Source organism: Lynx canadensis, chromosome A2 (genome assembly GCF_007474595.2).
Source record: "Lynx canadensis isolate LIC74 chromosome A2, mLynCan4.pri.v2, whole genome shotgun sequence".
In the NCBI taxonomy this organism is placed as follows: Eukaryota; Metazoa; Chordata; class Mammalia; order Carnivora; family Felidae; genus Lynx; species Lynx canadensis.
The window spans coordinates 49,007,130-49,021,411 of record NC_044304.2 but is presented as its reverse complement, the minus strand read 5'-3'; the positions used below and the strand labels follow the sequence as shown (position 1 = coordinate 49,021,411).

The 14,282-nt window shown below is 40.0% G+C and overlaps 1 protein-coding gene across 1 annotated transcript in view; it reads right to left on the bottom strand.

The window, feature by feature from the left end:
- The window catches only part of GRM7 (glutamate metabotropic receptor 7), an 822,804-nt gene that overhangs the window by 218,288 nt on the left and 590,234 nt on the right, over window positions 1-14,282 (bottom strand). The window contains 2 exon segments of the mRNA XM_030307293.1: window positions 6,712-6,854; window positions 14,024-14,224. Of these exon segments, the coding sequence (XP_030163153.1) occupies window positions 6,712-6,854; window positions 14,024-14,224 (344 nt within the window).

Here is a 14,282-nt window from a genome sequence, read left to right as displayed (position 1 = left end):
GTCATGATCTCACAGTTCATAGGTTCGAGCCCGGCATCGGGCTTGTGCTGACATGACACCTCAGAGCCTGGAGCCTGCTTCAGATTCTATGTTTCCATCCCTCTGCCCCTCCCCCCACTCATGCTCGTCTCTGTCTCTCAAAAAATGAATAAATGTTAAAAAAAAATACACATTAGATTATATAATGTTTTAAGCCCGTTATATGCGGTGTATTCATTACAGACCCTTTATCCCAGTCCATGAGCTCAAGTGCAGGGCCTGCCTGTCCTCTATATCCTGGCAGCTCCACTAGCTATCATCCATCCTGACACACTGCAGATAAGCAATGTCTATTTTGTTTCATTACCCCGCTTTTCCTGCCCTTCCACCAGGCATCATGTTTTATGGAATCTCTGTGTAGCAAAATACAAACCTGAGACAGCAAGTCAGGATTATTTCTGTAGAGGTTGCAATTGAGAGAGTAAATGGCTTTACTCTTTATGATTTCCTTGTGATGAATCTTGTTAGTGCAGATATATCCTAGTAGCAAACCATGGGTCCCTCTTAGTCCAGAGAGGAGATAGTGTCCAGGGCTACCCCTCCAGCAATAAGGGAGCATGACCACGGTCCCTAGCAGACAGCACGCTCTTAGGACCTAACTTCCAGAGGATTGGATACCGAAGAGCAGAGCAGTCTGCTCAATAGGCTGGGATTCTTAAAACTCTCATTTCTTGGCTCAGAAACTCATTTGCAATTACTGACCACAGAGAAAGTGCTCGTGAAAATTTCATTGCTAGAGATGATCTAACTGGGGATGAAGCATATTCCTGATCCTTTGTAAATGAGAAGTACACTTGCCATTTTGAAATGCTTTGTTTTGTTCTTTTGACTAGAAGAAAAGAAAGCAAACATACAAAACTAAGTTTGCCCAATTACACTCTTATAAAATTTTTAACTGAATCAGATAATTATAGCAAAAGGAACATTATGTGTAGGGTGATGTTGGGTAAGATACCAACCATTGGATTGGCTGCCTGGGCATGGCCTGGCTGTCCAGGGCAGGGTACAGGAGTGGCCTCTGGGTTCTCTATCTCCTCTTTTGTCTTTCCTTTGGGATTTACATTCAACTTCATTATCTCCTAAGGATCCCATAAAAAAAAAAAAAGATGTCAACAGGGTAATCGCCTATCAAGGCTAGTTATCCTTGCAGCTCTCCTGAATTGCATTAATCCAGCCTCTCACCATTCCTGAAAATGGCCCTGGCCTGGCGCATTCATACCTCAGGTGGCATGCAGGACCAAGCAGACACTACTGGATCCAACCTGTGAACTCAGGTGTCCTGTATGCTCTTCATGACACAACACGTTCAGCATGACAAAATAGAGTAAGAAGTATTCCCATCTAAGGCTGTATCTCCCTGATTTAGCTTCCATTAACAAACACAAAAGCCAAGTGTATGTTTTACCCCAAAACTTTCCAGGCTCATGAAATCGAGTATTTGAAGCTGGGTGCTATGTTGAAAAGTTGGAATCCGAGCTGTACCATTTCCTGTGAGGTTTTTGAGGCCTTGGGTTCTAAGCTATTCTCTTTTTCTTTTCATGGATTTAAATGTCATTTATAGGTTGACAACTGTGTTTTTGTTAAATAACTGTAGCCAAAACTCTTTTCTGAGCTTTCAGACTTAAATCCAGTTCATCTTGGCTCTTATACATTTAAGAACACTAGCTTAGGATTCTCACTTTACTTTCCCCTGACCCCTGCTACACTGAGCAGCCTTCCACATGTTATGTGGCTATCATCCAACACAGCCACTCAGGCCATGAATGTGGGGTTCACTCTGATTCTTATTTTTATTCCAGTACCAGAAGTGAAGCCATCACTACATTATGCTTTTCTACCTCTAAGATAGTGTATGTAATATATAATACACGTGTGTATTATATGCATTAGACACTTATTGTTCTACTCACTTCATTATACCTCCACATCACTACAGTCTCTAAGCCAGTGGATCTCAAAGTGCCACCAGCATTACACAGAGACTCTTAGGCAAATGCTTCAGACCTCCTCCCACTCTGAGACCTTCTGAATTTAGAGGCTACTTTTGGACAACAGGTTTGAACAATGGAAACTTGATCAAGGTAAAAGGGTCCACAGAGACCTCCTGGCTGAATACAGACAGGACCATGAGGCACCTACCGCAAAATATCCAGAGGCCCTAAATGACCAATGGGCTATTTATAACCAAGCACAGTTACCAAAGGAGGAAATTCCATACTTCTCCATACCTCCCCACCTTCTCTCTTTAAAAACAGCCCCATCAACTGTCTCCTTGGAGAATCTCTCCTTTGCTCTCCCTCCCACTGCTCCCTGGTGGTGTATCCAATAAATTGAACTCCTTAGTTGTGCCTTGGTGAATCCTTCACCATCCATGCCACCTGCCTCAACTCGATCCCTAACTCCACATTTTGGGGTCCCCACCCAATCAAGACAGACACCACATGAATCAGAAACTGTGGGCATGGGCACGAGCAAGGTACGTTTTCACAAATACTCCAGATGATCTTGCTATATGCTAAAGTTTGAGAAGCCCTGCGCTAACCATCCTTTTTAGCCAGACAGCTCAAATCAACTCTCAGGTGGTCTTCCTCTCCCACTCTTACCTCTTCCAATTCATTACCTTCCTAGCAGACAAAGTAATTTTTTATTCCTAAATTTGATCCAGTCATTCCCTTGCTTAATACTTCTTAATGGCTTTAAATGCACTTGGAATAAAAATTTAAAAAATGTTTTAGCATAGCCTGCAAGTGACTTTATGCTGTGTGTCATAGCAATGGCTCTAACCTCTCTTACCACTCCTCCTCCTCTCCCTTAGTCATGCCATTGCAATTGTCAGCCTCCTGATCTGCTTGGTAGAATCACTCATACTCCCTCACATGGCTAGCTTCTCATCTGGAAGTCTTTCTCCACTTCCATTATTCTCCCTGCTCCATGCCTCTTCTCACAACTTTGGGATCTTCTCTGTTTCCTTTTGTGTCACGTACCACCATTCCAGATCATCAATTCTGTGAGAACAGGGACGACATGTGTTTCTTTCTTCCCCATCGTGCACCCACTGCCTCTTGAAAATGTTTACCATGTCATAGATGCATTAAAAACAAACAAAAAATGCATTAAATTAAAAAAATAGGGTGCCTGGTGGCTCAGTTGGATTAAGTGTCCAACTTTGGCTGAGGTCATGATCCTCGCAGTTCCTGAGTTTGAGCCCAGCATTGAGCTCTGTGCTGACAGCTCAGAGCATGGAGCCTGTTTCACATTCTGTGTCCTCCCTCTCTGTCTGCCCCTCCCCTGCTCACACTGTCTCTGTTTCTGTCTCTCTCTCCCCCCAAAAAATAAACATTAAAATTTTTTTAAACAAAAAAGGAAAACCTGTTAAATGGCTAATCAAAAACACTCATGTATTATGAAGGATAAATAGCAAACCAATAAAGAAAAATAAGATTGGTATGATGTTGGTTCTTAAAAATTGTGGGTTTAAAGGGCGCCTGTGTGGCTCAGGTGATTAAACGTCTGACTTTGACTCAGTTCATGATCTTGCCATTCATGAGTTCAAGCTCCATGTTTGGGCTCTGTGCTGACAGTGTGGAGCCCTGCTTCAGATTCTGTCTCCCTCTCCTCTCTCTGCCCCTCCCCCACTCAATCTGTTCTCTCCTCTCAAAAATAAATAAAAATTTAAAAAATAAAAATTGTGGGCTTACCAATTCCCAGGTAAGGGAGCCTGGGAGGCTCAGTCAGTTAAGTGTGCAACTCTTGATTTTGGCTCAGGTCATGATCCCGGGTCATAGGCTTGAGCCCTGCATCAGGCTCCATGAAGCCTGCTTGGGATTCTCTCTCTCTCTGTCTCTCTCTCTTTCCCTGTGCCCCCCTTCCCTGCTCATGCTCTCTCTCTCTCTCTCTCTCAAAAAAAAAAAAAAAAGGAATTCCCAGGTAATATCTGAAGTTGGTGAAGCATGGTTGGGATTCTTGTGTGCATGGACAAAATGAACAAATTATACATGCCAGGAATTTAACATTGGTGCAGGGGGTTATGCTAGCAAAGATTAATGTACCTATACAATCTTGTGGGTTTTATAATAAGCCTTACTTCACATGTGTACCATAGACCTTGATTCCCTATATTTAGTTCTGGCTGATCCATCTTTGTATGACATAGGCAACACCCAATCAAAACACACTTTGGGTATGTCAGCCAGATTATGCTACTTTGATTTGCTTTTCATTATTACCCCTTGAGTCTACCTGGTGAATTTGGTTTGTGTTGTTGTTTTGCTTTCATTTTCTATTTTTGCTCAAAATTTAGTACACTTTAAATTAAGGACAATTTTAGCTTTTCCTTTGCTTCTGGTACTCAGCACACATCTTAGCCATGGCTCACACTTGCGGTCTGCGTCCATCACAGTCTTCTGGACTAATCATTGTGTGAGCTCACTTGGATGGAAGATCTCAGGAGAGGAAGAACTAGACAGGGATGAGCAGAGCTAGGCCGGGCACCGTACAAATGAGGTAACGGATCTGTGGTGGCCACATCAGCCTCCAGTCCTCCCACTTATGAATAATCCTCTCTTCTTATAAACCATGCCCCAAACTCCCCACTCCCATAACATTAATTCTATATTACACTCTCAAGAAGCCTTACTCTCAGGAATTTCCAAAGTGTCTTCTAAAGGTGTAGAATGATAACGGTATCAGCTTAATTTTGAGCTTTGTAAGAAGCATTAGAAGGAATTTTCTGGGATAGGGCCTGTGATAGTTTCATTTTATCTGCATGAGGTACCCAACTATTTGGTTAAGCAGTATTCTAGGTGTGTATCTGAGGGTGTTTCTGAATGAGATGAACATTTAAAATGGTAGAATGTGTAAAACAGATTGCCTATCTCCAGTGTGAGTATACCTCACCAAATTTGAAAGCGGAAATGCAACATAAAGGCTAAGTAGAAAGAATCCTCTCTGCCTGGTCTTTCCTTTGGGACATGAGTCTTCCCCTGATATCACACTCAGACTGGAATTACACCACTGGCTTTCCTGGGTCTCCCAGCTTCTCGATTATACATTTGGGACTTCTTATCCTTCATAGCTGAGGGAACCATTGCCTTATAGTCTATCTATCTATCATCTATCCTATTAGTTCCATTTCTCTAAAGCAACTAGAGTAATTCAGGAACCTTCTGGACAAAAGGAGATCATGTGTTCATATACAATATAGCATTATGAACCTGGGATGTTTCTACCCAAGTTGTAAGCCGTGCCCAATGTACCCAGCTGCAAGGCCACTGCAGGAAGGGACCTGCTACAGCATCCTCGGAAGTGTAACCCTATCCAGCCCACCTTAGCACAGTGGCCCCAGAACACTCTTACTTCTCCAGCTTCTGTTGCCCTAGGTTCCAGGATCCCAAGCACCAAGCTGGGGCCTGGCCTATTTAAGGGAGAGAGGGGAAAGCAGAGGATGTGTGGTATGCTGAGTTCCAGCTATGTAGCCCAGCCAGGATGGAAGTATCCTGGCTCATGTTCTTTGCCGCTGTGAAGACTGGTATATTTATTTACATTAACATAATTTCAAATGGGGCATGGAAATATTATTAGAAGAACACCACTGAATGTTTAATCTGACATATTAAGAAACTAAAAAATTATTTTAAATGGCCAGAAATCTGTTAGCTAATATTGAGGCAGGCACATTCCAAACAGAACATCAACAACTTTACTAGAATATAAATGATAATCAGACAAAGTCACTCAATAACTAAGGTGGGACAGGACAAAAACAAGGCCACTCCACAATTGGGTCTGGAACTAGTTAGAAATAAGGATACTCTGCAACCACAAAAATGACATTTCCCTTTTTCAGCTCTCGAAAGTGCCTACTACTTCTTTGTTAGTGACAACTCTTGCTCAGCCTTTATCTTCCCATCCTTGGAACAAACATTACCAAGATGTACAACCATCACTTTATGTCTATTCCTTAGAGGATCAAAGCCAAAGCCTTTGTTTCTCTAAACTTCCTAAAAATCACCGATCTCAGCCCCAAACATATAATAAATGACATCTGAACTCTTTCATAATTAAGAAGTTTTGCTGACAGGAGCTTCTCTTCATGAAACAAGTTAAATAAACCTAACTGTGTTTGACTACAGACGAGCTCTTGATAGCTCTGGCTGGTGAACTTTGACATAACATTGCACAAGGAAGCAGCTACTTACTCAAGGTCATGTTTGACATAAAGAGGAAGAGGTTATGGAAACTAACAATGCAATTACTCAGAGAATCTCAGTACAAAACCAAAGTGACTCACAGAAATGCTTTAAAACATACATCACCAAATGAAGAAGAAAGGAAGGAAAGAAGAAAGAAAACCTGACCAAGAGAAGGATCTTTTAACATATTAGCTGGTAACTTGTTGGTTAAACAATCCAAGTCTCAGGCTAATGAGATCATTCACGTTAAGTCCTGAGTATAATGCCCAGCAGAAATTCAAAACACATTGTTTATCTTCATAATCCTCATCATGATCATTCTCTTATTACTATGGATTATCAGTTGCTACAGATGATTATAACAGGATGCATGCTCACTTGTATATGCATGCAAACATATGAGCAGGAATGTTTGCCTAATTTAGCATATTTGAAGTCTGCCCTTTCATCACATAAGCAAAGGAAGAGGAACAAGTAGTACTCAATTGAGCTGAAGTTCATCTGTCCACTGTCCAATCAGACGGTAACCAGGGTTGGTGGTGTTTGTTGTCTGGTACTGAAAGATGTCATAACGCCCTGGTGCATCCCCATTCTTGTTAAACATTACTGGGGTGCCTGCACTACCTGAGGGAGGCAAGAAAATAACAGATCTCATACAAGATTCCTTCTACCTCTTAGGCCTTGGGTGATGGTCCAGAAACGAGCTGATGAGCAAGGTAACTGGTGGAAAACCCCATTATTTAATGGTACCCCCCTAAATGGGCAATAGGCAAGTCAGCACTATGGTCTGCAGATTCTTGTTACAGAGGGTGGAAGGTGACCAGCCACCCCCTTTGAAAAAGTTATATGTCTCAGTATTTCTTAGTATTTTATACAAATCTGTCCCCTTGAGAAGAAAATTAAATGCAGTATTTTCTAGGGACTATCTTAACTTGTATTATTATTTTAGTTTCCACCTATGATTGACTGCGGTTAGTAAAGAACCATTTCAAAAATGATTAATAGATTTTTAAAAGAAAATCTAAGAGAATTATAACAAGCACACAAGGAAAAAAGTTTATTTAAATATGTACTTAGATATTAATTGCATTTAAACATATTTGTTGATTATTTCTAATTTAAATGATAATGAGTCTAAAATGCTGAGCAATAAACCTGGGAAATGTTTAATAGATATTATTCTTTTCTCAATATCCTATGTGGGTCTTACTTTGTTAAAATGTGGGTCTTAGGATGAAACCCATTATTTTGGCAGAATTAGGCACTGAGTCAATTTAAAAAGACTATACATCTATTGTGTGTCTGGGTGTGTGTATGTTTGTGTACATCTTTTGGAAGTTAGATATTAATGAAAAGCTCCTTAGTATTACCACATGGAACAACTGAAAAACCATATATAGAGAAGGAAGATGGGGGTTCGGCTTACTTTTAGCAACAGTTACAAAGGATTCATCAAAAGTTGGCACAATGAGTGCTCTTTCTCTTACGATCCCTTGGCAATAGGATAAATACCACTGGCCTCAGGGTATATGATTGGTATCTGCTCTGTAAGTTAATACTGGATTGATAATTTTCATAGAAAACAATGGTATATTTCCTGTCTTTTATAAGGAAGTTAAAGATCATTTATAAGCTGCAACAGAATCACTAAGAACAGAAGTTCATCTTGCTAATTTTTCATGGGGAAGGGTAGGGTAACTTCGGGTAAGGAGAATGAAGCCCTTTTGAGAACTCTCATTATAAATTTAAGACCCTATGATGGCAAAGCTCTACATTTGGTTAGCAAGGTCATTAGCTTCTGCAGAATTTGGGGCAAGATGATATTTGCATTAATAACACGGATGGAAAAAAAAAAGGCACCTATACTTAAGGAAGCAGGCATGATGCTGGGTGACCACAAGTGAATGATCACTTAACACAGAACAGAGTTAGAAAAATGGGTCCAGAAAGAGAGACACATACTAAGTCATCAGAAACACAGAGAGCTACAATCCTGTGCAGAAAGTTACCTCTAGTGAAAGAGGCAGTTCAATATATAGGCAGGACACAGGAACAGTTAAAGAACTCCACACCATCCTACAACCATTGGGCACAGTATTTTATGACATTTTGTTATTAAAAATGAAAAAAGGAGCTTATGATAGGCTTATAATGGCTCCCGAAGTATTTCCATGTCCTATCCCCAGAACTGTGAATGTTACCATACATGGTAAGACTTTTTACAGATAATAATGAGGGCTCATGAGATGGGCGAAGACTATTTTAGATTACCTGGGTGAGCACAGTGCAATCATAATCATCCCTATAGATAAGAGGGAGCAGGAATCAAATGAGAAAGGAGGAAGGAGTTGTGATCCCAGGAGAGCAGGCAGCCCTCACAAGCTAGAAAAAAGAAGGAAACAGATTCTTCCACAGAGCCTGCTGAAGGAACCAGCCCTGCCTTCACCTTAACTAAAGCCCAGTGAGACCTGGGTCAGACTCTTCGAATTACAGAACAATAAGATCATAATGTATGTTGTTTAAGCCACTAAATTTATGGAATTTTTAAAGTAGCAATAGAAAACTAATCAAGAGCTGGAGGACACAGAACACCAAACTTCTTAATTTTACAGGTCACAAAGTATACTTAGGTTGAAATTCCTTGCCCCAGGGTCACTCAGCTAACTAAACTAGATAGTGCCTAATAACTGGCTTTGGAATCCCCAAGAAGGGGTTTTAATTCCAAGAACCACCTACTATATGTGCGACCTTTATCAAGTTATTCTTTCTGCTTCTGTCTCTGACTGTCCCTAGTGACACCTTTCTCCTAGGGTTAGTGAGGATCAAATGTAATAAAGTATATAAACTGCTTATTACCATGCCTTTTACATAACAAATGCTCAATAGATGGTAATGATATTTTTAACTGTTTTAATTGTTTTCTGTTTTTAAAGAAAGTTCTGCCTGGTTTTATTAAAGAAAAATTTTGTGTGATTTACTTTTCACCAATCTGTACTGGCATGCTTCTAATGATATAAGAATCACCTGGATCAATGATAGGCAGTGTGCACCCACGTACTCCCCACTGCTGTGCCCAACTCAGTATTATTGTCACTGCAGTGATGGACAAGCGGTTTGGGCCAACATGGCATAGTACTCTATTTCAGATTTCCTCAAGGCTGGGCAGGTGTTGGTCAAGATGAGCAGTTTGTTCTTAGCCGCATCAGATCATTTCCAGTGTCTGCTTGTACACCAGCGTGTACTTTCCACTTTTCGTAATGAGTTGGAGCCTAGGTTGATCAACTGCACTGACTTTTTCCATCTTCTTCATAGCCACCATCTTCCTGCCTTAGGGGCAGAACGGCCTCAATGAAGAGAAGCCACCAAGTTGGCTGGGAGCGAGAAAGGAAATACTTCCATTTTTTATCATTGTTTTATGTGCTCATATCTCAAGACCAAAACACCTGCCTTCAGATATTCAGGCTGTCTTTTAAGGCAGAAAATCTGTCTCTCCTAACTGGTATCTTATTTAATTTCTCTATCAGTGATATTTTTTCCCTAAGAGTAGACTAGAGCCCATTCTGATGATGTACACTGACGTACGAATAGCATTGCTTTGGTGCTACCAAACTGAGTCAATGGGTGCATTTTGTGTGACCAAGGGCACCATTTCAATTTATTTCTTCTATGTTTTATCTGAAAGCTATCCCCAGGGCCCACAAAAACACCCAATTTTATCACGAGGCAAAGCTCTTAAGCCTTCTCTGTATGCTAATCAACATAAGCTTTTTCAGTAGAGAGACAGAGAAAAAAAACACATACAACATCGATAACAAAAACAGCTTTTTAATACAGGATTTCCACTTTCAGTGATCTCTAAGCATAAGGAAAAGAAACGAAATCTGGATTCCACATGTTATTAGCAAGAAAATGAAAATCCTATCATTTCACAGGAAGATATTAATATTCATATGCTCACCTTTCTTTTCTTCCACATTGGATGCTAGGATTCATGTTGTGCTTTGTGGTAATTCTACAGCTTCTATTCATTAAATACCAGGACTTGAGCTTTTCATAGTCTTTGAGACGAAGAGAGCAGTAATACTGGAGGCCTGGGGCTCCAAAGGGTCTCTAGCTCACCAGCTAAATATTCACCAAAATGAGACACACCGCCTAATCTTTCTCTCTTCTTACAATCTTTGTTAGGAGAAATGATTCTTGTCATGCCCTTTCCGTTCTCATTAAAGTTCATGCTTAAAAAAAAAAATTAAGGCAGAAGAGCTGAACACTTTATCTAAGTGATGACTGGTAATAGCATATTGTGTGGCTTTGACCTTTTTGATGGATTCTATAATGCAACTGGGCTTATTATTTCCAGGGTTTTTTCCGCACAGCTCCTTTTTAACAGTATCCCTGAACTTCTTGAAAGAGAATTAAGGGGATTTTGTTCAATGAAGACTATATTTTAAAAAAAAGAAAAGATCAAAGAAGTCCAGAGAGGACAAAGAAGTTATCAAAAGAGAAGTGATCCCCTGCAGAAATGTCCACAGGTATCAGGGCCAGAACCCAAGGGCACAACAGTGAAGGAAGCAGGGCCACTTGACAAGCTGGGATATTGAGAGGAAACTGATGACAGCAAGTATTTGTCTTCCACCTCCTCTATTGAATTAGAGTATCAGAATGAAATTCCTTTCTTCTAGGACAGAGAAGAATTTGGGATCTAGATTTCCCAGATGACAAAAGAGTACTTTGCATCAAGGTATTAGGATTTTTCTCTCATTTTACCACTTCATACACAGATTCCAGAAATGCTGCATTGATTTGTGTTTAATTATCTACTGCTGCTCAACAAACCCACCCTAAAAATTACTGCTCAAAATAATGATGACCTGTATTTTGAAATCCAAGCAGGGCTCAGCAGGGACATCACCTCTCTGGTCCACTTATGTCAGAGGGGGCAGCTTGAAGCTCACATGCCTGATAATTGATGCTGGCTGTCAGCTGGGACCTCAGCTGGGACTATGGCTGGAGTACCCTCATATGGCCTGTTTGAGTTCTTGGCTTGCTCCCAACATGGTAGCTGTTTCTGTAATACTATGTGTCAAGAGTACCAGGCAGAGTACTTATGACTCTTATGCTGTAGAAGTTACATAGTGTCACTTCTGCATTAGTCACAGACTCACTCAGATTTAAGGAGAGGAAAACCAGATCTTGCCTGCCAATGAAGGAAAGCTAACGTCATTTTCAAAAAAAGACAGGAGATGTGTCTTCCTTACAAAAATATACCCCAATCTACTTTGTTCTCTGGAAACTAACAAATCTAGATACAGACACACTTCACATTAGCACTTCACTATATAGCAATGCTATAAGATATGTATGTGAGGTAACAAATTTGTTAAATTTACATCTACAATAATACCATCTAGTTGGATGGGCCAACACAGACATAACTAAATCATATTTAGGCTCAAGTCATTGCATTCATTTGGGATGTAGGAAAAAATGGTTGTAAATGATAATGACAAAATTAGCCATCTTTTCTCTTACTGAATAAAAGAAGGTTAAGTACTTGGTGAACCTGTAGTAGTACTTTTAGGGCATTTTTTTATTCATAAAATGATGCTTTGGTAAATGTGAAGTTTAGAGTTATTAAATTGTACTCTACTCGTCTGGAGCAAAAACTCCCAGGGGTACAAGAAACTTTGTACTAAAGTAACGTAAGAGCACAAAATTAAGCTGATTGAGACCAAGAAAAATAAAAATCCTCCTAAAACACGAAAAAAAAGTCTCCATCCTAAGATGTCGGTCAGCAGGAATGATGCAGTAAAACCCTTATCAGAAACCTAAAGAATTGTAGTCAAGGGAGCAGGCTGTGGAGTTAGGTGCCCAGGTACCAAAGCGGGTAGCATCATTACTGTGTATATACTTTTGAACATCGTTGTTCTTAATTTCTCTATGAACCACTTTCCTTATCTATAAAAAAATTAAGGAATATAACAGAATCTATATAATTTGGTATTAAGTAAGCCAACTCAAGTGAAGTACTTAGCACAGGATCTGGCACACAGTAATCATTTGATAAACAGGAGCACTGTGTCCAGTCGGAAGCTCAGAAACTCTAGCTCATCAGTGGGAAATGTCATCTTGACCAATCAGTTTACAGACATTACCTGGAAAAAGAGTCAGGGTAAAGTCACCAAGGGCATTTGCAAAAATCAATTGTTTTGAAACTAGGGTAAGAATGGCCAAGCCATTGTTATACATAAATAAGATGTGGATACTAGTGTTGTCCTTTCTACCAGGATCTCATTACTGCTAGCCCTCTCAGTGGACAGAACTAGGCAGCACAGGTATGTAGACATATATAACATTCACAAATCTATTTATGTATCTACCTATCTGCATGCATATTAAGAGCCAAGAGTTCATTCAGGTATCTCCCATCCAAACACAACAAGGTTCCTTCTAGTTTTCTCTCATTCTTTCTAGTAACTTCTTTCTCTAACAGTAAGAAACATGGCTCTCATTATCTACAATATACTCATTATTCTCTCAATCCTCTCACATACGTAAATTATTTTCTTAATTGTGAACCCACAAGTTTACTAGCTATTGTACGATAAGTGTGTACAGTTATTTTTGCCTTTGGTCTTATAGCATACAGTCAAATACTATCTTCCAAAACTAAGTGTGCTCATTTTTTATTCCCCAAACCCCTCGGTGTGGTTACGTTGCTCATATATAGATATTTTAAATTTATTTATTACTGTCTGTCTTGAATTTACACCTACATGATGGCTAATTTTATGTGTCACCTTGACTAGGGATGCCCAGATAGCTGGTAAAACATTATTTCTGGGTGTTATCGGTGATGGCATACTTGAAAAAAGATCAGTATTTGAACTGGTGAACTGAATAAAGCAGGTGGCCCTCCCCAAGGTGGATGGGGGTAGGGCAATCAACAAGTCTCTTGAGAGACTGACTAGAGCCCAAAGGCAGAAAAAGGGCCAATTCACTGTCTCTATTTGATCTGCGACAGGTGTGCTCTTCTGCCCTCAGCACTGTTGCTCCTGGTTTTCTGGCTTTTGGACTCAGATCAGGACTTACATCATAAGCCCTCAGATTCTTAAATGTTACCTTCGACTGAATTACAACACCAACCTCCCAGGTTCTGCAGCTTGAAGACTGAAGACAGAGGGCCTTCCTTGTCTCCGTAACTGTGTGAGCCAATTCCTATAAATTAGTCTCTTCTATGTATCTATACAGATGTCCTATTGGTTCTCTCTTTGGAGAACTCTAATGTGGCCCGCATTCAGGTTTATTTTAATTATTTGTTTACTTTTTGATAAGTGAAGTGTTCACATGTTGTAAAGACTCAAGACTATATTAGCAGAGAAGTGGTATTTCTCCCTTATGCCTTCTACCTGATTTGCCAATTTTCTCACCCATCTCTACCTACTTCTCTTAGGTAACCAATTAATTTCTAACAGAGTTTTATACTCTGAGAAATGTGTGTAATCTGGGATGTGGTTATAGCAACTACAATCATTACTTCAATTGACTTAGATCCCTTTCCTTTCCTCTCTCCCCTCCCACTCTTACTAATATTTACCAAAAAAGATAAATCTTAACTCCCAAGTATTTATTTATTCTTTCCTTCATTCGCTTATTTATTGTTCATATATTGATTCAACTATTTGAAATCTTATCACCAACCAGGTCTTAACAGTAAATAATTTAACTACATAACTCAGGAACACCAGGATGCCAACACGTAGAATTCCCCAAATCATGGATATTTGGTGACTCACCATTGAAATTAACATTGCGGATATACTTCAACAACTTCTTTCCCCCAGCTTGCTCCATTTCCGGACAGACCCCTCGGTAGTCAGCACAGAGATCTTTGTTCATATGATGAAGGGCATGAGCCATTGCATAGACCGCATCAATCACAAACTGAACTTTACCCTCCTGTTCATAGTTGGAATCTTTCCCAATTCTCTCCTGTCCTGCACATTAAAACAAGAAACATGCACACACAAAGATTGGTGTTGAGTAAAGCATCTA